Source organism: Sus scrofa, chromosome 15 (assembly GCF_000003025.6).
Source record: "Sus scrofa isolate TJ Tabasco breed Duroc chromosome 15, Sscrofa11.1, whole genome shotgun sequence".
Taxonomy (NCBI): Eukaryota; Metazoa; Chordata; class Mammalia; order Artiodactyla; family Suidae; genus Sus; species Sus scrofa.
In genome coordinates, this window is record NC_010457.5 from 67,279,956 (window position 1) to 67,307,027 (window position 27,072).

The 27,072-nt window shown below is 41.7% G+C and overlaps 1 protein-coding gene across 13 annotated transcripts in view; it reads right to left on the bottom strand.

Annotated features, from left to right (window-relative positions):
* RBMS1 (RNA binding motif single stranded interacting protein 1) overlaps nucleotides 1-27,072 on the bottom strand; it is a 216,548-nt gene that overhangs the window by 87,076 nt on the left and 102,400 nt on the right. For 8 of the 13 annotated variants that reach the window (XM_003133427.6, XM_005671870.3, XM_005671869.3 and 5 more), the window contains exon 2: nucleotides 5,887-6,062. In XM_003133427.6, the coding sequence (XP_003133475.3) occupies nucleotides 5,887-6,062 (176 nt within the window). The remainder of the gene's footprint in view (nucleotides 1-5,886; nucleotides 6,063-27,072) is intronic. The other 5 variants (XM_021075053.1, XM_013984174.2, XM_021075055.1 and 2 more) reach the window with 1 other exon arrangement.

Below are 27,072 nucleotides of genomic sequence, written 5' to 3' on the forward strand. Positions count from 1 at the left end.
CACTACACTCTCCACTCCCGGCACCTGGGCACCAGCAGAGCCCTGGTGAAGGAACAATTGCTGACTGACAGCTCCGCCCCAAGAAGTGTTCTTTGTGCTTTCCTGAACATCCAAGCCTGCTCATGTCTCTGGGGCCCTTTCAGAAGCCCAGTGGATGCTATTACTTCCATCCTGCATGAAGTCTTCCTTTCCTGTCCTTTAAGGTTAAGACGCCGTCTCCTCTCTGAAAGCTACCCTAATACCCTGGCATCAAGGTTAACGAGGCCTTCCTCTGATTCCTCCCAGAACACCGCACTGACTATAACACTGACTTTATTCTGCCTTAAATTAGGGTTGGTTGTTTATGTCTACCTGTGTTTTTTGTTTGTTTGTTTGTTTGTTTTCTTTTTACAGCCGCACCCATGGCACATGTAAATTCCCAGGCTAGGGGTCAAATTGGAACTGTAGCTGCCGGCCTACAGCACAGCCACAGCAATGCCAGATCTGAGCCGCATCTGTGACCTACATCACAGCTCACTGCAACGCCGGATCCCCCTGACTCAGAGAGGCCAAGGATTGAACCTGTGTCCTCATGGATACTAATTAGGTTCATTACTGCTGAGCCATGACAGGAACTTCTATGTCTGCCTCTGTTGATCTGTCTTGCTTTTCTACTTCACCTTTTTAAGAGTTGCACTGTATTCAAAAGAATAAGGAAAACGTGCAGAGAACAGGAAACAAAGGGCTAGGAAATGAAAATATACTAGACATTACAACCAAGGAAACATTATATTTCAAACATATTTCCTTTTAATTAGTAATAGCCTATAATATTGTAAGCTAGATTTAATTTCACATTTATATAGAAATCATGTTTTACTGCACTTTGAAATGAATTAGATATCTATTGAATGAAAGGGGAAAAGTAAACTGACAAGGATTAGTTTGGGAATAAGAGAGGCTGTAGAAGGTGGGAAGAGTAGAAATCCCTCATTTTGTTTTAATATCAACAGACTGTTTTTCCTTTAAAATAAACTGTTGACACACTTGAGTTACGCAGATCTTTTCACATGATTGTCAATACCACAGTAACCTTCAGCCTTGACCAACAGAGATCCCATATTTACCCCTACTGCAAACCAGGAAGAGCTACGGGCCAAATCTTGAACCCATATATTATTTTTAAATCTTCAGAAAAAATAATTTGGACACATGAAAGATTTTACATTATTATGACCAGGAATAAATCAGAGGTGGGTGGCCTAAGGATGAAACTAGTCTTCTGTGAGTGAAGTGCCTCCCCTCGCCCTGGCCAAAAAAAAAAAAAAAAAGCCCACAGAGAGAAGGCTGGCAGTTTGTGTTAATATAATCTATTCTCTGGCTTTCCTGTCTTTCAGGATCAGAATCTGGTATTTGCTCCTTAATTTTAAATGCAGGATTACATATAATTTAAATTATTCTAGTAGTTAGGATTCTGAAGAACAAAGGCTTAGGCCTGGGGAGGGGGCTAATATTTGCTCAGTAACAACTGTGTCCTTTCCTTCTATTACTTGATTTCATCACAGCCTCAAGGTAGAAGCATTATTTTACCCATTTGACAGGCTACTGACTGAGAACTAGGTACTTGCCTAGCACTGTGGTAGGTAACCACAGGGTACCAAAATCTTGCCGCCCTGATCATCATGGTTTTATACTGTAGGTAAGAAATCTGTGAAGACGATATGCTGTCAACATCATATACTGTCACAGACATGCTGCTAAATAACCCAACAGGTCCTTGGAGAACAGAACTGTATGGATGCTGATCGTGAGGCAGGGACATATAACAATAAATAAGGAGAGTGCAGTGTGCTCCAAAGCATGAAGGAGCTGGGGTGAGCTTAGACTTGACCTTGAAGAATCAAGAAAGGATAATGGGGAGGCACCTGAGCAGGGCAGCAGCAGGGGTAAATGGTTCTCACTTGGTCACCTCAGGGAGGCAGGGAGAAGCTACCCAATTCTTCTGGCTGTGAGACAGACAAAAGGCTAAAGCAGAAGCCACAGGACGTGTGACTAACAGGACAACGGGAAAGAGCCAACATTGCTCCAAAGCTTCAACTGGAGGAGGGTAAATTTGGAAAAGGGGTGGTCTGGAGAGGAAGGAGACAATGGTGAACTTGAGGTACTAATGAGAGTCAAGTGCAGAAAATATGCAGAAAATTGGAAAAAGCAGAGAATAATCTATGAAGACGGGGCTACAGAGGAACTGGCCAAGAAAGGTGAAATCGAAAGAGCAAGGAGTTGAGGCGGAGAGGTGGACAACTGAGAAAACAAACCAGAAGAAATTAGGGGGAGGGAAAATGCTGCTGGGCAGTTTTAGTTGAGACTTGAAAGGGAAATGCAAAGGGTTAAAGGGAAAATAGCAGCACCAACAGCCCTCCTCAGCCGTCTAGAAAATCTGTTGGAGAAGTCTGAATGGGAAGACAGTCAAAGCAAAGTTTTTTTTATCTGGCTTGCTTTTTGAGAAGGGGGAGAATGAAGACTATCTTAAAGTCCAGGGTTAAGACATTAGTCCTTTCTGTCACATAGATGGCTCCAGGTCCTAAACGTGCCAGTTTACTGAGGGATTCTTTTTGAGCAGATAACACTTTAGAAATAGGGAGCAGGGTTGCAGCAACCAGGGTCGTCAGGACGTCCCGACAAGATTCCCTTTCCCTATGTTACCATTTAGAATTTAACTAGAGTTAGTTGGCTTCTTTCATCAAACGCGCTTGGAAAATCTACCTACGTTCAATCCATATCACCTGACTGCCATTTCCTCCATCACCTCTGCCTGGTCCTCAATGCTAGTCTTCTTCCAGTCACCTAAACTGGCTGCCCTCCAGTCTGAACACCCTTCCTTTAACCATGCTGATCCACACTTGTCAGTGTCATGAGTCCCTCCTGGACTTGGGGTGAGGCTGCTTTTTCACTGTCATCTCTTAAGTGGACATCTGCTTTTTCACTGCCATTTCTTCTAACATTCTAGCAACTGTATATTCTATCCCAAACAGAGGTAGAATTTAAAAAACACATTCTGTCTTCCTGTCCATAATCCTCATGTCATACTTGCCTTCAGGTTTCATGGGTTGCTTGGATGGAAGTGAGTCAATCTTATGTTCATCCCTAGGTATCTTTTTCCACCATTCTGTTAAATAACCCTCAGAAATGTCCAAGGCCCTTAGAGACCCAAAGTATTGGTTTCAATTGTTGCCCCTCCTACAATTCAGCCTACCCTACTGGGTCAATCTATCATTACAGGGCTAAAGTTTTATTTCTAAATTTTTTTTTTCTTTTTTAGAGCGATGAATTTACACCTATCTTTTCTGAGAAGCTTTTCTCTTGAAACTTTTCTCAAAAAAAAAAAAAAATCTCTCATTATGTACACTGGGTTTTTTAAGCTCTAGGATGAGTCACTTTGCCATAAGGTTCTTGTCACTTCCAGGTTGCCAACTAGTTATTCTTTATTGGAAACAATTAAGTCCAGAACAAGAATGTCCTTTTTCGCTCTCTCTACATTCTAAGATACAAAACTGTCAACAAGACAAATCTGGGACTTATTAGATGCTCTGTGTTAAATGGAATGAAGCTTTCCGCAGATACTGACAGAGAGTTCTTTATTACTGAATGTCTGTTTTGCTTCAGTATAATACATAAAGAAAACTATCATCAGAGTTAAATAATCAAACCCAGGGTTTTGCAAATGACAGGAGAGGGTGAGCGGCAAACAGTTACTGCTGCTGTTGACAAGAGCAAAGAGAATGATGTTTACACATGCTAAGAAAACCCACATACATCAAAGAGACCAGCACAACAAAGGAATGAATTTTCTAGGAAAAATGATTAAATGTTCTGCTGCTGCACTTGGAATATGATTTGATTCAGTTGAAAAAAAAAAAAAAAGACAGATGATTTGATTTTTCCAATACATATTTACTGTATATATACCATGGTATTACTCTGTTATTTTATGGCTGTTTAACTCCATCCCCTTAATGTTAAAACTCACCTTACGTGATTTCAAAACTAGGTGAGGAACAATCTGTCTTTTGAAATCCTGACTCCTTCTCTTACACCTCAAGCACGTGAGGGTTAGTTTCAGTCTTTCCGTTTCCTACAAAGTTATATTTTTAGCTCCTTAGACTTTATGGCGCTCCATCTACCTGTAATTATGCTGCAAAAGCAAAGGAAGACGCCAGTAAAGGGCAGCAGCAGACAAGATAGCGAAAGGCCTATTTGTGGTCCTGAACAGCTGCAACAGGGCCGGGCGCGCCTGGCAAAGTTCCTTCTGACTCCGGCCAGGCATGACAAACCCCAAGGGCTGGATTTGCTTTCAAAATAGTCCTTAGCACAGGGCATTATTTCACTGCCCTGGAAGCAAAAAGGCTGCAGCCCAAGTCCAAGAGGGCTGGTCAGGAGGGTAACAGGCAAAGGCACAGGGAGGGTGCGAGGGCGACGGCCTTCGGAAAGCTCTCCAGATCCCGATGAAACACCGCCCGCTGCCCCAGCCTCCTCTCTAAAAACAAAACAGAGCCAAACCAACGCCATCTCCTGATGGAAGGCCAGATGTTACTCTTTTTTTTTTTTTTTTGTCTTTTTGCTATTTCTTTGGCCGCTCCCGCGGCATATGGAGGTTCCCAGGCTAGGGGTCTAATCGGAGCTGTGGCCACCAGCCTACGCCAGAGCCACAGCAACGCAGGATCCGAGCTGCGTCTGCAATCTACACCACAGCTCACGGCAACGCCGGATCGTTAACCCACTGAGCAAGGGCAGGGATCGAACCCGCAACCTCATGGTTCCTAGTCGGATTCGTTAACCACTGCGCCATGACGGGAACTCCCAGATGTTACTCTTAGTTCCAGTCTGGAAACACTGCCCACGTATGTTCTGACAAATAGTTTTTTGGTTTTTTTGTTTTGTTTTGTTTTTCCTTAATGTAAGAAGTAATACCTTTACATTTTACTGGGGATAACAAAAATAAGATGCCATTAATTAGATGTTTAGAAATGAAAATATCCTTCAGGGAACAGGAAACAGTCTTTAGTGGACATCCTCTTCTATGGTTACGTAAGATTCCATTTGTAAGGGGCCGTGACTGTCTTTGGAGAAATAAAAGAGGCTGTTATATAGGTAGGCTTTTATAGCTTAAAATGAATAGAGGTTTTTAGTCTTCACACCATGATCCTTGGAATGTACAGCGCTTCTGGGTCCTTGGTTTAAATTAGCGCTTTCTTACTTGGCGAGTTAATGTGACTGCAGCAAAGTAGCATATTTATATTCTATTCATCGACAACATTAGCATATAATGCAAATTTCCTTTGGAACACGGTTGTGCACATTTCTTCACAGGACTCAGTGAGGGTGGCACTGGGAAGAGGAAGGGGAACTTTGGGAAGATGAGGGTGAATAACCAGACCGAAAAACTACAGGTGTGAGTGAAGACAAACCACCACTGCCCCCCTTGAATTAGCGTTTACACACATTTGGGACTAGGTTAGATGGGAATTCCTCTTCTGAAAACTAGTGACAACCAAATTTTCTCTTATGATGGGTCCCCAGAGGTGCTTCCAGAAAGTCTGAGCACTCCTCAAAAGGATCCAGCCATGTTTGTAAATAATTCATATTCTGCTTCTCATGTGCCAGTAAAGTCAAATTCTACTGAGAAAAGGTTCCAATTTATTTTGCTACATAGGCATTCTGCTGACATTAATGCTGACCAAATAAGTAGTGTCCCAGGACTTGAAACACAGAAACCCTGTCGCTGTGTTGATAATGAGGCTTCACAGGTTTGTCTTGTACTAAACCTCTCACAACACAATTTATATCACTCCTCCATATGACTGAGGAAATATTTAGCAGCTAAAACCAACAAGAACAACTTCTACTTACGGTTGACACAGCTTTACCAGGTCCTGGTCTGTGGTGTTGGGAGGCAGCCCTCGAATGTAGAGGTTCGTTTTGCTGAGCTGATCCCATCCTGAGTTGCTACTGCTGCTACTGTTGTTGTTACTGCTGGTGGTGCTGGGGCTGGGGGGGGCCATCGGGGGCGCTGGGACCAGGGACTGCTGGAACACAAAGACGGGCAGCGTCAGAACGCAGGCCAGAAGGTATTCAGCACCCTTCAGAGGCCGTGTGACTTCCAAAAGAAGATGAAGTTACCAAGATATACATCCAGATTATCTTAAACTATTTGAATCTATACATTTTAATTTATACCTTAAAAAGAGACCTGTTCAGCCTGCCAAAATGCCCTCTCCTTCAACATGAAATTAATAACAGGATTTTACTCAGTGGAATATTCTCTCTGTGTACCTTAAAACTGAATGAATTGTCCTAAGATCTGATTCACAAGCTTTCAGAAACACATTTGAGACTCACAACTAATCTGCATAAAGTTATGTGATAATAACATTTTAATACACCATAATTTAGAAATCAATGGACTTCTAAAAAGGTTTTCAAATTCTGAAGAACATTTGATTGAAAGTTGCTGATAATTTTATTGAGATGAGTCTTAGGAATTAAAAAAAAAAGAAAGATCCCTCTTCATGTGTAAGAAAGAGTTCAATCAAGATGCGCAAATAAGGAAGAACTTGCCCATTTCTAAGACAGGCCCGAGGCTTCCTTCAGACATCTGGGTAAGCATCCCGGGTCCGCAGCCTTTCGCTCCGGCTGACCTTGTGAAATTTAACCCCTGTCAGAATGGGGAACCTCCCCAGGCCTGGCAGCAACCAACCAACTGTTGTAAAGCTTGCAAACCAAAGCTCAGTGTGGTTTCAGTCGGTAGCCACCTAGGATGAATGTCTGAAAATGTACTCACACCAGATAATTGTTAACCAATCGAAAGAAACCACAGTTTTTTGTCCCTATGACCACATAGGTGACTTTGAAGAAGTTAAATGGTTCAGTCTGAAATGGAAGCAAACACACCCCAAAGTGTCCTCATAGCAAATACTCTGCAGTCTCACATCAGGACAGGAGCATTTTTACCTCACATCTTCCAAATAATAAATAGACTAACCAGGCATCACTGATGCAGAATAACAGTTTGAGGATGTAAAATTAGTCACCAGCTATTCAACAAAAGTTTCAGATCTTACAGCCTGATTTTTTTACTACCACAAACAAGAAAACCAGGCATATCTAAGACACAATTAAATGCATCTTTAGAGAGTTCAAAAAAGTAGACAGACCCCTGGTGATAAATATAAGCTTGCTCACCTGTTGGTGATCTCAACTGTCTAGAAGAGATTATCTGAGTCTGCACCCAGCTTCTGCCACGACATCCCTAACTCCGCAGTATCCTACACACTGGGATCCCCATTAATCCGGACACAGAACCATTTCTTCATGTCCTATACTATGCAGATTTTTCTTCTCAATGACCTGGGTCCTTGTTAAAACCAGAGTCTAAGCACCGTTTTACCTCAAGAGATTCTTTTTCAGAAGCACAGCTGCAAGAAGGGTTAACAATAGTCAATGTACAAATGAAGGCTGAACTTGAACCAAGAACATCAGTACCGCTTAATCCAAGTAAAACCTGCCTGAGATGATATCCTACCAAATCGATTTGATTTATGCCCTTAATAAGCAGTTGAACTCATATCCTTTCCTCTCATCCCTGGCTTTTCTCTAAGGGATATAAACTGCCTTCCAGATATAAACTAAGCCCTGTCCCTTGCTCTGCCATTGATGGCCCCTCAGGCTCCCGGCCATGCCACACAGAGGTCTGTGTTCCTTCTCCAAAGTCACTCAATATAACTGCGAGCTGCTACCTGCAATTAGCCAGGCATCATCTATTCTCACCTCAGTTAAGAGCAGAGATGCTGGGAAGTAATACTTGTCCCTAGCCTTTGATTTACACAAAGAACTTAGAGTTGTAGACAAAACTAGGTGAGACTCAAGTTGTTCTTAAATCACCTCTGATTAACAACCAAGAACCTGTCCCTGCACAAATTACATTTTTTTTTAACAACCAAGAACCTGTCCCTGCACAAATTACATTTTTTTTAACAACCAAGAACCTGTCCCTGCACAAATTACATTTTTTTTCACAGTTGGACCTCGTGTATTCAGTGCCAAAGTCAGGGGAGGAGATGTGGTCACTTGGGATAAGGCCTGCAGGGTCTGAAAGGAGCTAGGGGCCAGGTCTACCCCCACCCTCAGGGGGTGACACCACACAGAGCATGTCAATTACCAGGCACTGGGAAGACCACACCCCTTGGCTCCAACCTCTGCTCTTCCCGGGGTGGAAAGTAGAGTACCAGGCACAGATGTGTATTGTGACAAGAAACACCTGGAGGTGTTATTTATTTGGAGAGTATTTGGACATGAAGGGGTATGATTTTATTTAGGTATTTATTTTTGGCAGAAGGACAACCATGATTTACATCTCAGAATTTAGGAGTTCTCATTGTGATGCAGCAGAAACAAATCCGACTAGTATCCATGAGGATGCTTGGTTGATCCCTGGCCTTGCTTGGTGAGTAAAGGATCCAGCATTGCCATGAGCTGTGGTATAGGTCAAAGATGTGGCTGGGATCCTGTTTTGCTGTGGCTGGGGCGTAGGTCAGTAACTACAGTTCCAATTCGACCCCTGGCCTGGGAACGCCATATGCCACAGGTACGGCCCTAAAAAGTAAAAATAAAAAATTAAAAAAATACATCTCAGAATTTACAAAGCTGATTTCATACACCTTTGCCAGCCTGTGTTTGTATGACAGGACCATGTGCCCACTCTGGGAGGCAGGTGGGGAGCCTACACAGCCCCTTCCTCTCCACTTCAGCGCTAGTCTGCTCTCTGGGGGAAAGAAGTCTCCAAGGACTCGGATCCCAGATGGGAGAAAGGGGTTCCAAACGTACTCCAAGAAGGAAGACTGGTCTCTGGTGAATGCTATATAGAATAAGTTTAAATTCAAATGTATCCTAATAGCAACTTTCAGACATAGCTGAAGACTAAAGAGAAGAAGCATTGGGTTAGTCCAGGTTGTCAATTTTCTCTTTTCTGGTACAGACAATTTAGATCAAAGATTAAGTTCTTAGAAATCATTGAAATTGAGAACTTAAATCCTGATAGACTGGACACATATTCAAAGAAGAAAATTCAAACACAATTTAGGGTTTCCTCCTAAATATTAAGAATAGGTTAATGCCAATTGTAAGGTACAGTAATAATTACTGTCATGTACTGCATGTTTAATATATGCTGGACACTGTGCCATGTGCTTTATAGGCATCATCTTGCTTAATCCAATATGGCAGACGCATTACCATTCTCCCATTCTGCATATCAGGAGACTGAGTCTCAGGAGATGTTAAGTAATGTGCCATGGTCCCACTTTTAGGAGGCGGCAGGGCTGGACTCTGAACCCAGGTCTGCTGGACAACAAAGCTAGAAAGAGCCCTCAGTCTGTGCTCGAAATGATGCCTGAAAACACTATCTATCTCCCAAATGTGCTATTTGTAATACTTCATTTTTCTGTGCCCATCCTTCCTGCAACTTAAATGATTCAATTCAAGTTTCTCTGAAATATAACACTTAATACCATTGGTGGTGGCTATGCTTTAAGAAGAAAAAAGTCAAAGGTGCCTTTATGTTAATTTAATCAGCAGTCAGCTTGTGTGTGTGTTTTTTTTTTAACAAAACCTTGAAAAAGGTCGGTTTTTTAAATTCTCCCTTATAAATCTTTTCATTAACAAAAAAGCTGTGCAAATAATTTTTGAAAGCTGCAGCATGTTACAAGTGAACATCAGTCACCACTCTAGGAAGGCTTGACCTAACTAGTGAAGAATTAAACCCTCAGTCCCAGATTGAAACATAAACACTGACAAGTCTAACTCTGATCAGTTCAAGGCAATTACACTCTGTAACTCTGTGGCTCAACAGCACAATAGCAAACTTTATTTTAAAAAAAGAGATGACAAGAAAAAAGGTTACAAGTAGACAACATTTTACCAAACTCCATTTTCATGACTGGTTGTCCTTTCAATGTTTTGCCTCTAAACCCCCTAAACTGCCCCAGAATTTGGAAACATCTCCACCTTCCAGCCCTTGGATGAAGCATGAGACATTTTTCATAAATTCAACCTATTTGTTTAAGGAACTGGGTGGCTGAATGACCATAGCTAAGTGCTGACCCATCCCACAAGAGCCCAGGGGTCTATTTCAGCCTTCTCTAGCCTAATCTCACTGCCTCAGGTCAGGTAAACAAGTTGTCTATCCAACAGCAGGGAAAACAAGCTAATTCAGTCTTCAAGACAACATTTAACTGGGCTTAATTTGCATGCCTAAACTGATAGAAAAATACTGCTGGCAGTGAATAGATGGGTGGCTATATTAAGCAGATACTTCCTGCAGGAGAGAGTGTGGACTGGACACCAGCAGGAACAGTGCTTTTCAGCACCCAGGGAGGGTTTCCTGCGTGGACAGCACCCAGGGAGGGCTTCCTGCGTGGACAGCACTCAGGGAGGACTTCCTGTGTGGACAGCACTCAAAGAAGACTTCCTGTGTGGACAGCACTCAAAGAAGACTTTCTGCGTGGATGGCTCTGATGCCTCCATCCCACCAGGAAGGTCCACTCACCTCCCACACTAAAAGAAAAGCACACAGCAACTACATGTATGATAAATATACTTCCCTTCCTATCACATCACCCCTCACCCCAGTGCACACTAAGAAGTCTCTTCTGTATAAAGACAAGACTAAAAAGTCTTTTACAAAAAAGGGCAAACAAAATTAACGGCGTGTGAACTAAAAATATATTAGTAATCACATATACTGTTGTAGATTTCTATTCAGCAGAGACAATAAAAAGCAAAGACCTGTCACTGTAAGTTCTATTGTCTTGTTTCCTTCCTATTTCTAATAGGCTAAAGAATAGTGCTCTGACCAATCTTATAGTGAAGCCGTCACTCCTGCACTTAGTAACTTTTCTAAGAAATATATTTTGAGGGGAAAGGAAACCTAGTATCTGACTTTTAATTACCCCCAAGTCTTCTTTAAGGCTGTCATCCTTATAGCTCAAGGTTATAATTCATAGTTCCTGTCCCCATCCTGCGCCCCCTCCCCCACAAGGACAGGGACAGACAGACACCACCACCAAAGAGCAGGGAGGTTTAACACATCAGCTATTTCCTTTACCCAGAAGCAAAATAATTACTACAGTTGTCCAAGAGCAGACAGATGTCATGGACATTATCAAGGAAATAATATAATATCAAGCATGGCGTGAACTCAAGTACATAATGGCCCTGTGTACTACCCTAATTCCATATACTGGTTCCTCTCTGAAAAGTTTCAAGATGTAAAAGAAATTTAATAATTTAAGGGAATTATGGGATGGTGGGGGGGAGCATCTAAATGGGCCCACTTCACTGCTGTCAGGACATTTCTGTTTGTTTCCTTTTCAACATCTGAGTGGCTCAAAGGGAGCTAAGAATAATGGCTGAGAAAGATAAAGCTCCTGGCACAGGGAGCTGGGAAAGTACAGCTGAGAAGTGGGAGGTGATTAGTGAGAGATGAGAAGTCATCCAGGAAGCAGATGTTGTTCCGGGTAGACCAGGAGGCGACAGGACAGCACCTACGTGAACCAAGAACAATAGTGCCCCTTCACACATGCAGGTTCTTACTCAGCCATCATGTGGGAAGGAGGACAAATGGGCAAATATCAGTTAAATCCCACGAAAGGCCAGGATATCAAAGCTTAAAATCACAGAGCTTGTTAGTTAATGAACTGATTTCATACCATCACTGTCTCTTGTTTGAATACAAACTTGGTAGCTTCTAAAACTATGATATTGAGCAGCAGATTATCTAATATGTTTTGCTGGATTATGTCTGTCAAAGCAGAGAGGTCCATGTTGTTAGCTTAGCTATTCAAATAAAATTTAAAAATGAAAATTCTTAAGATTTCATAATTCATATTCTCTAAGATACCTATTCAAGCTGACCCTTGTGTGTAAAGTTGAGATCTCTACATAGAAATCGCTTTACCTGAGTCCATTAATAAAGCATCATTTTCTTAGGCTTCAGATAAAAAAACAAACAAACAAATTTAGGACTTACACAGAAATTTTAAAATGTACCATTCTGGTGAATGATGTGGATAATGGAGGAAACTAATGCATGTGGGGGGGCAGGAGGATATGGGAAATTTCTGTATTTCCCATTCCCAGGCCAGGGATCGAACCCAAGCCACAGCAGTGACCTGAGCTGCGAGAGTGATGTCAGATTCTTAACCCACTGCACCACAGGGGAACTCTTCCCTCTCAGTTTTGTTGTAAACCTAAAACTACTCTTAAAAGAAAAAAAAAAATCTTTAAAAAACAAAAAGAACATGAAGATAATGGACTGAAAGCATTAAATATAAGTTATTCACCAGAAAACTGGAAGGCAAGAATGTGAGGGGCTTAAGACAATAAATGGGTTCAAAACTTCCTCACCAGAAAGCACATTTATTAGGAAGGAAAAGCTTTTAGCAGTGGGCTCCTGGCCTTAGCTGCGCTTAATTGCATCACATATCATGGTGTGGTAGGGCATGGTTTCTAAAAATAATAAGAGTTCAACGAAGGGAAGGAAGATCAGGGATGAAAGAGCCTGGGACAGAACTTCACAGAGGGGGCAGATGGCTGAGTGAGCTGAATATTAATGGCAAACCATTAAAAACAGAGGAAGGGCAGTCCTGAAAGGGGTGGGTGTGGGGAAGAGAAGAGCCAGCAAAGATACGGGGGGGGGGGGGGGGGGATCATTCTGCATGAAAACCGGGGAAAAGACCAATCTTGGTTGGCTCAAAGGGTATGCTAGGACAAGCTGATATTTGGGGAGGGGAAGGGTCAGGGGGATAACACTAGAAATGTAGTAGGGTCACCCAGAAATTGATACAGAATATGGATATGATGTGACACATGATGGTCTGAGTCATAGTGAGAAAGAAAAAAAATCAAGTGACAAATGAAGAAAACAGTGTGTGGGGGACATAAATCTTAGGAACTTTTTCCCCCTCCTCTCCATGAAAAGGCATATAGAAAAGAAAAATGACTGAATGGAAAAATCTGAATATCTGGATTCCAATCTCGCCATGGCCAGTAACGGGAGCAGCATCTCTGGGCAGCACAATTCCTTACCTGGGAAGTGAGTGAGTTAGATTGGGTGATTTCTAAACACCCTTCCATTTCCAAAGTCTAAGGCTGGGGAATGCTTCTTGCTGTCTCCAGCTAAGGCCGATCAAGACAGAATGCAGCCAGGTCCCTAGATACTACTATCTACCAACCAACAGCCAGAGAAATGGAGCAGGAGGTTGGAAGGGCAGACCCAAGAAGGAAGACTTCCCTGACGCCACTACGCACACAGCTGGCGGACAGGAAGGGTGTGCACTGTGCTCCTGACTGCCTACACCACTCAGGCCAAGCACAGATTCCCTGTTTAATCACAGATGCTTATGAGGAAGTACTATGAGTTCAGAAGCTATCCTAAAATTACAACTAAAGCTTATCGGAAGGAAATTAAACAAAACAAAACAAAACAAAACTTTTAAAGACAGTATTCAAGGTTCCAGAGTGGTCTTCAGATGAAAATTTTATAGCTGAAATCACCTTAATAACTTTGACCTATTGAGACTTTCTGTTGGTTAATAGCCTGGCATCCTTTTGTTTCAAGGTGTGGGGTGATCAGTATAGAAAGATGCATTTCACATTCTATAATTTCATACATATACACCATGCAATAGCTCCAAAACCACCTTTAAAGAAAGTTCATAACAACTAGTTATTGCAACATGGTCAACCAAAAATTCCCGTCCAACTTCAGGTATGAGAGTAATTACTCTCCTGGATTCTGAATGCAGGTGGAGTGTTTTTCTCCCCCTTCTGGGTCTCAAATGAGTAATTTCCAAATTCACACCCCATGTTGTTCCTCAACACAGAGCACAGAGAGCCCTGTGAAGGGAAAAGAACAAACTCTTCCTTTTTACTCAAAATAGATTGAAAAAAGGAAACTTCCTAAGAGAAATGCAGTGTTATCTTTATCATGACAGCTCAGAACACCTCCGCAAAGCCCTGAATTTCCTGTCTCACCCCAGTGGAGCTAGGACGCCAGTGCGGACAACTTCCTTCCAGCTGTTTCTAAAAGGCCATGTACAGTACAGTTGGTATCTTCTAGCATTTCTTGTAACTAAAGAATTATCGCTGAGATTGCAAAGTCCTCAGGATGGAAATTACCTATTTAAAAATACACTTTCTTCACACTAAACAATACTTCCTGAAAGTATTGTAAAGTGATTAACTAAACATAAAAGTTAGAAAAATTATATGAGCCAGCTTACCCCAAAAAACCCCAAATGAATTTATTCAAGTTAAATTTTTTTTTTCCAAGATGCAAAGGGACATGTGAATCAGCCTGCAGTATTATGGGTTTTGCAAATTAGCCCCTGGAGAAAAATGCATTATCTGTCCTTTCAGGAAACTGAATGAGTATTTGAAATCTTCCCATACAATAATAATGCAAAAAATTAGATCTTATCTGACAGGGTTGTGATTTGTTTCCAGCCAAAGTAAAACATCGGCAACAGGAAAAATTTCGGAATTAATACAACTCAAAAAATTTTATGATTACATTTACTTCTTTTCATGATCACTTCTCGGCCTTTTGGCTAAGATCCAGTGTATTTCTTTTCATGGTAAAATGCGGCAGTTTTCGTCTGATGCAATACGGATAATTACTGTAGGACAGCTCTTCATTATGCATCTCTGTGTATGTATCTCTCCATAACTGTCTGTGAGGAAACAGAATGGAGTAAGCAGAGGGCTGTCTCTGAGACAGAGGGTCTTTGGCTGCAAAGCACAGCAGCCTCCTTTTTTCTTTTTTGCCTGGGAGCCACATAGAATTTAACTTTTTGCCTGAGACTGAAACCCTGTATATATATTATAGGCACAGACATATAAAGCGGAAACAAAAATTTTGTGAAGCAGTTATTTTCCCTTATCGTATGCAATGTATTCTGAGAGTATCTTTTCTCATCTATTTCCTTAACTAAGAAATGCTGGAACCAACTACCCAAATTGATCTCAGAACCCACTAATACTGCCACTTGTGGGTAATAAAAACAGTGGCACTTCTCAAACGCTGATGTGCAGAGGAATATCAGCACTGTTAAAATGCAGACTTTGACTCAGCCGTTTGGGGAGAGCCAGATGCTGCAGTACTACCAAGCCTCTGGGTGATGCTGGGGCAAAAGGCAGGATGTTCAAGTACTCTTGGTGCGTGAGGATGAATTTTGGAAAGGTCCCTTTTCAGCTTTAAGAAGGCTCAAGCTACATCTATCTACAAAACGAGATGAAAACCTGTGTTCATCTGATTTGCAGAGCTCAGAGAGAAACCAGAGATCATGCAGTCAAATCATTCTTCACTGAAAGTCTAACAGAATTTCAAGAGATGGGAGAGGAGTAGGAGTCGGGGCAGTATTTTTATTTTTATCCAAGAAGGTTTGACGTTTAAAATGTTGCTCAACACTAATCTAATCCAATCCCGTAACTCTTTAGGAAACCTGAGGCCCAGAGAAGTCAACGCATATGTATGTCCAACACGGTACAGTTAATTCAAGGCAGAACTAGGTCTCCCAGGCCATCACTGCTATCAAAAGGCAAGGATTTCATCAAGGATGACGATACATGCCACATTTTCTAAATGAGTCTAAAGAAAGGGAAACTGATAAGCTACTCCTGTTAGGGCATCATAGAAAAAGTACCTATTGGACACTGGCTCTTTTACACCTCACATTTTAACGGCTTACTTTGATGTCCATGGGTATGTTAGACGTCCAGTTTCTTGCTTACCAAACAAACAAACAAAAAACAAACGTAGGAAACTCATACCATCTATTAAATTTATAATTCAAAAGTCCTAAAAAAAAATTTCTTGTGGGTGCAACCATTTTTTACTTTTGTATTTATATAAAAAATTTTGCGAATAACACAACCATTATCTGTACCATCTACAAGAAGATACACCAATCAAACAGACTAATTATAGCAGTTTGTCACCTTTCTGTCTGGGAAGCACATTCAGGGTTAACTGGCAATTTAATCAGCTTAGGTTAGAAACCTTTGAAAAATGCCTAGAAATGTCGGCCGGCTGTCTAGTCTCGTATATATGTCATAAATTCACTCGCTTCAGCCAAGCAACTTCAGCCCTCAGTTTCCTTACTGGGGAAAAGAAAAGAGAGATTTGTAATATTTTTTCTCCCCATGTGGTTCAGTGTTTGGTTTTATCCTAAAGCTTCACAATGACTATACTCATATTAATTCTCTAAGATGAGCTGGTTTTTCCTCACAAGCCCAAAAAGTTATGAGAACCCGACTCTTAGCAACTTGCCAATATACTTAAATAACTGTTTCTCTTTTGACCCAAGTAAGCATTTCTCCATTTTTGCAGGGACATGTTTTCTTATACATCAGGTTTCTCCTGTGTATTGAGCCAGAATACCTCCTGCTACCAGCGGTCCGGAGACCTGCCCCTCTCCTGGAGCCAACCCTGCATCACCGCTGTTCCATCACTTCAGGACTGATGGGTGCCTAGGAAGCCTGGGTGCCTTGGAAGGTAACCAATTGAATGGCTGCCAAGGCTCAAGTCTTCTCCTCATCTTTAAAGGATAACCTAAAGCACGACTTCGTTTTGTGGTAAGCGGAATCTGGAAAACGGTTTCAGTGTTTATTTATGTAAACCAGATTCGACCTCCTTTTTCTTAGTCTTAAAATTATTTCATAATAACTCTATGTTTAAAGCAAGGCATTGTTGCTCAAGAAAAAAAAAGTGAAGCTATTAATCTTTTCGAGACCCTTTTATTTTCTGTTGCTGAAGTTAATCACAAAGCATCAGTTTCATCTGAAACTGACTGAAAAATGAAGATTTCAGAGGAAGATTCTCTTCCAAGAAACCTTGGCCAACATGAAGCCAGTTCTAGCTCTTTGTAGAATGGAGACCTGGAACCTCTGTGAATTTGGGGGGGTTGGGTGTAGGGGCCACACATCCCAGAGCAGCACAGCTCTCAGTCACTCATGAGTTTTCCCATCCCTGTTCCTCCCATTATATTCAGTTTCGCTATAATATAAAATATCTTTTACTGCACATAATCAAACCTGTAATCTTCTATTCTCAATCATGAACCCAAATTAACCTAATTATTAGTGACAGGTATTCAAAAGAGTTTCATAAATCTCTTCTCTTCTCAATGCACAAGAAAACAACAGCATCTCTTCCCATCCATCAATAAAGAAAGACATTTGTGAAGACAATCAAACCTAAATGGAAACTGGCTTTGGGACACTCCATGCCTGATGATGGATGATGAGGGACCAGCTCCCTGCCCCTACCCCACCTAATCCAAAGTAGCCAATGAGCATTGCTAGCACAGGAAACAGAAAACAGGCCAGAGCCCAAATGCTGCTGTCAGCTCCTGCCCTGACAGAGCAAAGAGGAACAAGGGTCCAGGTGTGGCCTGCAGCCACCCAGGGTCTCCTAGGCTCTCTGAACTGTGTGAAATGGAAGCAGCAGCATGGACATTTCAGAGAACGTGTGCATTATCAAATCATTTTGCTGAAACAGAAAAAAATGCAGGAGGAGAAAACTAATAGTTTAAAATTTTCTATTTCTCAATAAAGATAACATCACAAATTCTAAAATTCAAGTCACAGCATATAGAGTTCCCATGCCAGGGATCAGATCTGAGCCACAGTTTTTGACCTATGCCACAGCTGCAGCAATGCCAGATCCTTACCCACTGTGCCAGGCCAGGGATCGAACCTGCATTCCAGGGCTCCAGGGATGCCACCAATCCCACTGTGCCACAGTGAGAACTCTCATCTTGAACTACATTTAATCTCAAAACAGTACTCTCTGCCAACCTAAAAATCAGAACATACAACAAAGGAATGAACTAAGAAGAATTTTTTTTTTTTTCCTTTTTTAAAAGATCAGAATCAGGCAGTCTAAATTCTAGGATGGAAAAAAATTTAGGAATGAACGGGCAAGCTGCCTTTTCTACACTCTGGCCCGGGAGGCCAGAGAAGGAGGGCCACACCTCAGGGCATAGAGGATGCCAATCGGCCACAGCTTTGCTCTGCTCTGCAACCTAGTAGTCGCTCCCAGTTACATAAGAGTTGTTCAAATTAAAACCTCACCTACTTTTAAGAGAACTTCCATTACCAAGCAAATTAGGAGGAGATAGAGATCTGAAAAATAATTTAATCCTGCCTCAATACGTTCTCAAAAGGTAATATGTAAATTATAAATACTGGGGCCAGAATTTATCCATTAAACTGTTGGGCAGGTTATCTTACTCTACTGTCCCCATAAAGACACATAGAAATGCTCCCTGTACTGGAGATTCTAATCCACCTTTTCTTTCTTATTGCTAAATCCAACCATACCTTGCAGTAACAGCTGATATGCAAGTGCTTGCTAGCAGTTATCTTTCTAGAAAGGGACAAAATGCTAAGGACAATATTTTCTCTTAATTGAGGGGGGTAGACGTATAGCCATTTATTTACCTATTATTCTTGGGGCTATAATATTTTATCGTCTTACTATCAAATTCAGCTAGACAATCTGTTAAAATAGTTAAATAAGCAGAAATCAAAGGGAAAACAGCACTTTAAACCATAGCAACTTATGGAAAACATTTTTTTCTTCTATAGAACTGAGTGCTATGCACAGCACTGATCACTAACACTGTTGAACATTTACCATATTTTCTGGTATGGGGCCAGGTGCTTTGTATGTATTCTTTCATTTAATCACAACAAGGGAGGTATGATTTTCATCATTTTACAACTAAGGAAACAGAAGTTGAAGAGATGTTCCCAACATCACCGAGGAGGTGGCAGTCTGGATGTGAACTAGAGTCTGACAACCTCCTTGGGAGCAGAGCAGAAAAGGAAGTGGGAGCGAAGGAGCGGTATGCCACTGGATCTCATGAATTGGGGCCTCAGTTGATATACAGCTGTTCTACATAAAGGCTTTAGAAAAAAATGACCTTTGCAGAGAATATTTTGCCTATGTCATGGTTATTAAAATCTTTCTAACACCCATCAGGGAAACCCAACTAAAAGGTTTTTGGCTCAAGAGACTGGTTGTAAAACTGGGGAACTTAGTGACATGTCCTTCCTTACTCCAACCCAACAGTAGCGCATGACTATGAAGGAACATGGCTAGAAAATACTCAGGTAATGTGCCTTCCTTGAGATCTTCTCAATATATCCTTTTGTAATCTCAACAAAAGTTTTAACATTATCTCACAGGATATTTCTCTGTTTGAATTAAAGAATTAAGTCTCCTCCCCTGGTCTGTAAGCCCCTGGAGGACACGGCACCACATCCTGCCTGATAATCCCACCATGGAGAGCACAGAGCCTGGACCAAGAGCTTGGCGTGCATGGTGAGGGAAAAAACATAGACTGACACATGTTAGAAACCCTGCTGTTGCTGTGGGGCTTAAAATGCTACCTGTTGAACAGCTAGGGTTTCAAAGAGGTGAGAGGAGTTAGCCAGGGCTAGATGGTGACAGAGCCTAAGTGTCTCAGCAAGGAGTTTAACATCTGGGGAGAAATGCATCAATTATATCCTTTTTGTAGCTGAAACTAGATCTCTTCTGTTCACTGAAATCTGTATTTCCTCTCCAGACGTGAAGCATCACTGGAACAATTTCCCAACTCCATGACAGGTGGACTTTTAAAATTCCTAGTTTAGACTTCAAAACCACCAGGGACACTAGACAAATTATGATTGATAGTGAGAATTCTAATTCAGAGAAAAATATGAGCCCTAATAATCTTAATCTTATTGCCTTTGGATACATGAGCTATGCGGGTATCTGTCTTTTCAAAACAGATTAATCAGAATTACTATAAACCTTCAAGAAGAGGTAATCACTTCAGGATCCTCCTGCCTTTGGTAATGGCCACATCTGGTCAGGCAGTTGTTATTCATTCTTGCCAGGATTTGCTTTATTAGACTCACAATTGAAAAATGACACCTTCACTCCAATCCTTTTAATTGATTTTTAACCTTAGAGAAGTGTAAGGCAGAGAGTTATTTAGAGGACTAACTTCTTAATGGAGTCACTGGAGTACTTTGATAAAATTCTCTCAGATGAATCACGAATCATGCCCACCACCCCCACAACTGCAGCACGGCTTAAAAAAAAAAAGGAAAGGCTAAAAAAAGTGAAAGAACAGTATTGCTGTCCTAATACAATTTAAATGTCATTAGTTTGTGTCAAGAAGTTGAAAACAAACTCGTATGATGATTGCAACATTACATATGTACATGAGTTATGCCAAAGTTAAAGATAAAATAAGTGGGAGATGGCTGTATTAGTTTCCTGTGGCTGCTATAACAAACAATCACAATCTTGGGGGCTTACAACAACAGATATTCATTTTCTCACAGTTCAAGAGGCCAGAAGTTGGAAATCAAGGTGCCAGCAGGGCAATGCCACCTGCCCCCTCAAAGCTCTAAGGGGGATCCATGTCTTGCCTCCTCTGCTTCCTTGTCACCAGGTGCATAACTCTAATCTGTCTCTGCTTGCACATGGCCATCTCACTGTGTCTCTCTGTGTCCTCTCCTCTTCAAATAAAGACACTGGTCACTAGGTTGAGGGCCTACCCTAATTCCACTTTGATCGCTTTGAGTTTATCTTAACTAATTGCATCTGCAAAGATCTTACTTCCCACTGAACTCACATTCTGAATGAATTTGGGGAAATACTATTCAACCTGCTACGGAGACATTTTCTAGAGACTCATTTTGACTCTCCTAACCTTACTTCTCCTAAACTTTAAGTATCTGAAACATGCATAGAGAAGTATTTTACATAAGCACCTATTAAGCCATAATACCAATGAATTCTTTAACCAAAATTATATCCAGAAAGAAATTTATGTGTCGTCTTGGCCAGCCTCATATCCAAAGTAAGACTTTTCTCTAAGGCACAGAGATTGGGGCAGAAGGTGAGGATCATTATGAGACAGATAATGGCCCAATTTCTCTCTCTCTCTTCTTTCTTCTTCTTATTTTGCTTTTTAGGGCTGCACCCACGGCATACGGAAGTTCCCAGGCTAGGAGTCAAATTGGAGCTGTAGCTGCTGGCTTATGCCACAGCCACAGCAACACAGGATCTGAGCCACCTACACCACAACTCACAGCAACTCACAGCCAGATCCTTAACCCACTAGGCGAGGCCAGTGATCAAACCCACATCCTCATGGATAATAGTCGAGTTCATGACCTGTTGAGCTATGATGGGAACTCCCACCCAATTTATTTCTAAACCATTTCTAATTGCTACAACATGCAACAAGTCGTCTCCCCTTCTTTCATCCAAATTTAAATCTTTAATGATAACCATTATCCTTCTCAATGGTATGCCTTTAAACTTCCCAACAAATGACAACAAACAAATAACTTATTTGGCTTAGATGATCTCTAAGGAGGTAGTCAAGCAATTAGGGTTAAAAGGATGGATGGATTCGAAAATCAGACTGCCTCATTCAAATCCCGCCACTGCCACGCACGATGACCTAAGGCAAATTATTTAATATCTTCGCAGCTCATCTCTTTATCTATAAAGTGAGGATGATACTGTCTTTTCTAGCTCACAGAGTAGTTGTGAAGACTGCACAAGCTGATCACTGCTGAGCCCCCAGCAAAATGCCAAGCTTGGAAGAAGCACTTAATAACTACCAGCTACATGAGTTCCTTCTTCTCAGTGTCCAGTCGACTCTCAGGCTCCTGGGCACAGCCAGAGTAAAAAAAAAAGGAGAAAACTGAAAATGAAAATGACTCTGTGGGTTCAAAAGTGGAAGATGCTATGAAAGGCAGGGGAAACTGGGGGAACCCATTCCCCGGGAAAGGCTCCCCCAAAAGGCTGACCTCACCGAACCTTTCTTAATTCCTGGGCTTTTTCACTTGGGTTAGTTTCACCACTTAAATTCCAACTAGAGATGCATGTGGGTTAGGGCTCTCCTTTTAAAATCCCCAAACTTCTGGGATCTGATGTGGTAATATTCATCACCTAAAAACAGTTGAGATGAGCATCAGCAAGGGAACTTAAAGATGTGCATATGATTCCCTTAGAGGTGCCTAACTTTTGTTACTCTCAACCTTCAGAGAGAGAGGAGGCAGGGTGCGCAAGGCGCTCCAATTTACATTTTTCACTATGATTATTCGAAGTGAGAAAGGTATTTTCTTTCTCTACCAAACATATCATATGACAATCCTTTGCTCACCAGAGACTCAGAAACGAAGCTACACCATCAGTTCTAAAATTCTCTTAGAAGACTATAGGGCTAAGCTGGGAACCCCACTATCATTAAAAACATTTCAACTGGCAAACCTAGGAACCAATGCACCAAATACAATGTTTCTATGGAAAAAAAAAAATGTGTTCTGATTTTTCAACTTACAGATGAATTTTGGGATGAGAACATTTAACGCCCATGTAGTAGGATGATTTTGCTTCTTAATCTAAATACAGGAATTTTATTAAATGTAAGGAAAATGACACCAGTGCCCTAAGGAGCTAAATCATCTGGCTAATGCTCATTTACAGTCAAAACAGCCACCCAAGTCTTTTCACATAGCGAGATGCATGTGATTTCCCTCCATCTTTTTTTTACTAAACTCTGCGACTTTATGATTATTTATTCCCATTAACCCTCCTTTTGTTAACTGGTGCCTATCTTCCAGTGTGCTGCTATCTTTTTACTAATTGTTATTCTCTGCAGTGCACCATTCTTCCCAGCTGGATGTTTTCTGAAGAACTGAGAAGCATGTTTTCTATGCGGTATACAAGTTGCTGTATTCAACAAATTTTACCATAGGATACTGACTGTCTGGTTTATCAAATCCTACCTCTTGACTTTCCTGGCTGCTTTTCACCCCTCAGCTAGAGAATGAGCTATATATGCTTGTCAATACAGAAGTTAAAAATGTCAAAATACTGCCAGTAGCTGTAGTAGATGGGGTTGGGGAAGTGGGAATGATGGCGAAAACACTGAGGCGAATGAGACGATAGTAACTATTTTTCTTATCTTAATGGTTCTTTTTGCCCTGTTCCCTTCAGAGGGCCAGATTAAAAAGTGGGCAAGTCTCTAAATTTTATTAGCAAGAGCTTTTAATTACCAAATGTTGTTTCCTAACATTAGTAGTAACTGACAAGTTTTGTGAACTGTGGTTAAGCAGGCAGAATAGCTGCACCTGAAAGTGCAAGGGGCTGGGTGCCACTGTTTGATGAGCGGGTCCTTTGCTTGCTTCTGATTAGACGGCTGTCCAGCTCAGGGTGGGGGTGGGGGAGTCTCCGCAATGGTGTGAGCCCTGGAACCTTTCCCATCTCTGCTGCCAGCGGCAGTCGTGCCCACTTTGAGTGTAAAGCAGAGATGTTGAAGAGAAGGGTCAACAAAACAAAAGAAAATGGAAACCCACTGCCATCATATACCTGTTATCTGGGCTCTGAGATGCTCAGGAATCTCTCCTCCCTGCCACGTCCTCCCCCAACAAGTACACAGAACTACCTGTGCAGGTACCTTCCTGACCCCCTCAACACAGGTACACATCCCAGGCAGTTACTTAAAATAAATAAATAAATAAATAGCATGGCAAAAATTCAACTGGGGGGAAAAAAGAAAATGTTTTCTATATCCTGGATTTTAAAGATTTTCATCTGGGTCCTGAGGTTAATAGCTGGCGCTGGCATCTTAGCTGGCTCAGCACAACTACAGACTGACCTCTGAAACCGTTTCCAGTTTCCTACAGGAACTCAAAATGGTTCAAATGCGGGAGCCCAGCTGCTCCAGTACTCTGGCCAACTGAGGCTCCAAAGGAACATCATTAGCTTTTTTGCTATCAGCCTTGAGAGATACATCCCAATTTTCCTGTGGGCCCAGTTTTGACTCAGTTACTCATACATTTGTCATTCTCTACTTGGCACCCATTTACATTTCCTGCCTGTATCATCCCTGGGCTTAAAAGATCACTGCTTTATAAGCTAGCTCATTCTTCATCACCGAAAAGGCCAAAAGATGGGGCTTTTCAGAGGAACAGTTCACCCAGTGGTCCTCAAGACTTCAGCGAGCTTCACAGTCACTTAGACACCTTAAAATACCTCTGTAGTATTTGAGAAAGCGAGGTGGCAGGGCCCAATAATCTACCTTTTGAATGAGGATCCCAGGAGATTCTATTCCAAGTGATCCAGGAACCACACTTCAAGAAATGCTTATGTAAAGGGTAGAACCGAGAGAGTGCATCTTCGAAATTCAGAGACCCTGGTCCCTTCTACTCTGGAAGATGGCCTGTACAGCTAGCTGATCTGAACCTTTAGGGTACGAGGGCCCTAACACCCTGGCTGGGACAACCCTACTTGCAAAGAAGCTGCCATCTTGTCCCTTGCTTCCCACAGGGTCTTTCATCTCTTCCAAATGACACTTGATCCTTTAACGTGGCTGCAGGAAAAGGCGTCTCCTGGTTCTAAAACTGCACACTCTCTGGTCACACCCTCTAGATCCTCTTTTGCATCAGCTGATCCAAGCAATTTCTGGTTTCCTGATCTGACACTTCTTATTAACCCTCCTTCATATGCGAGAGACTTCTGTGGCTCCTCACCAGACATAAAGAGTTTAAGGTTCATCTTTTCACTGGGTACAAAAGAAATGTAAACTCCTCTGCTTAGAGGACACGCACCACCCCCTCGCCCCCACAGAGGCCTTCAACAGTGCCTCTCCTGCAGTAGTTACAAGACAAGATCTTTCTGTTTCCATTCAGAGCCAGGGAATCGATTCTACACATGATCATTTTACAAACTGTCTCAATCCTTACTTTAGTTTATGTGACTCTTTGCAGAAAAACAAACAAACAAACAAACACACTTAAGAAAGTAGCTGCTTTTGTAAACCCAACAACCTCAACTGGGGCAGAAATGTGCTTTCCCTGACACACAGCACTGCCAGTCACTGATAAACCCGAAGCTTGCCGAAATAAGGACTGGTAAGTATGCCTAACTTCACACACTGAGGTAGATCTGAAAAATTCTAATTGAGCAAATCTATGTTTTGAATACAGTAAGGAAACAGGAATTTTTTAAAGAAAACCTGAACATGAAATCAAAACTATACCCCAAATATGCACATAAAACACTATGCTCCACAAACACTATGCTGTAAAGAAATACAGCTTCTAAGTGCTCAAAATATCAAACAATCTGGCTGGTAACGAGAAACACACACACACACCCAAAGTGAGAGAATTCAGCAATTAAGCAACAATTATATATAATGAGGAGTCCTTTGGTAAAGAGAAAAAACTAATTTAGATTTTTTTTTTTAAAAATTGGTGCCATCAAGATGTGTTCTTAGCATCCCTCAAAAGGGGGGAGGGGAAGAAAGAAAAACAGTGAAAGAAAGAATAATAATAGTAAGGCCACTCTAATGGAACATACGGACACGTTTAGATTTTTATATTAGCCTCAAGAAGCTTTAACGGGGCTTCACATTCTTATAGAACTACAGCTCTACAACAGCTTTCAAGACAAACTTAAAGGGCAAGAATCCCCCTGTTCCGAAGGACTTACCTAGTAACTATAGGAACTCACTCCCATCCCAAGTCCCCAGAGATAACCTGACGCCTTAATGGAGAGTGGGGCAATTCATCCCTTTCTGAACGTAAAGGGCATTACTGCTTCTCCACACCACCTCACACGCATCCCAGCTGAGATGCGGTCGATGGAAAACCATCACATCAGGATTCTGCTCTAATGTAATCGCAGGAACTGCAGAAAAGGGAGACCATGGAAATCATCTTCCTGGAAGAGGCAGACCTTGAACTTCAACTTCCAACAGAGAGGAAAGGGAGCTTAAAGATGAGAGGATAGAGTTCTGTGGCCATTTGTGACAGCCTAACCAAAGTCTGGAGGAGAAAGCAGACTTCAAGAAGCAAGGAAAGAGAGTTCCCACTGTGACTAAGTGGGTTAAGAACCTGACTAGTATCCATGAGGATTCGAGTTTGATCCCTGGCCTTGCTCAGTGGGTTAAGGATCCGGCATTGCCACAAGCTGCTGTGTAGGCTGCATCTGCAGCTCCGAATGGACCCCTAGAACTTCCACATGTTCTGGTGTGCTTCCCCCCCCCCCCAAAAAAAAAAAGAAAACGGAAAGTACTTTTGGTTGGAATGACAGGTATGGACTTGAGCAAAACAGATCAGGGATGGAGCAATTAGTTCCTCAAGGTCCTTGAAGGTTATGGATGGAAATGGACGCATTCATAGCCATTTACATGTTTAAGCTATTTCTATCAAGAAGCATCTTCTATCTTACAGGTAAAAACAAAAACAAAAACAAAAACAAAATAAAACATTTCTTATATGTTATGTGTAATGGGGCCAAAGCTTGTGTTATAAAAGCTAATGTGACCATGAGTGAGTCATGAGTCCTGAGTGGCTTTATTTTGGGTCTACCAGGGTGCCCAACTGATGAGTTTGGCCCAAGATGAAAGAATGCCTGGTACAGGTTGTTGCGGTTAAACTGTGTCCTCTCCCTCATCCTCCCAAAAAGAACCACATACATAGAAGTTCTAATCCCCAGTCTCTTAGAATGTGACCTTATTTGGAGATAAGAGTTTACAGAGCTAAGGTGAGGTCATTAGGGCAGACTCAAATATGATGGTGTCCTTATAAAAAGGGAAAACCTGGACACAGAGACAGACATCCGCACAGGGAGAATGTCACGTGAAGATGGGAGTTGGGAGAGAGGCTGAAGAGATTCTTCCCTAACATCTTCTGAGGGAGCATGGCCCTGTCAACACTTTGATCTTAGACTTCAAGAAAAGAAATGTATACTGTTTGAGAACTCAGTTTGTGGAACTTTGATATGGTAGTCCTTGCAAACTTAGCCAACATTATCTTTAAAGAAAAAAAATTAACATTTTACTCCTGGGATACTCTTTCTACGGTATCATGGCTCTCTGCCTCACCACTTCAGAATCATGGTCGAGATCTAGGGATTCAAACTGTTAAAAAAAAAAAAAAAATGACCAAGGT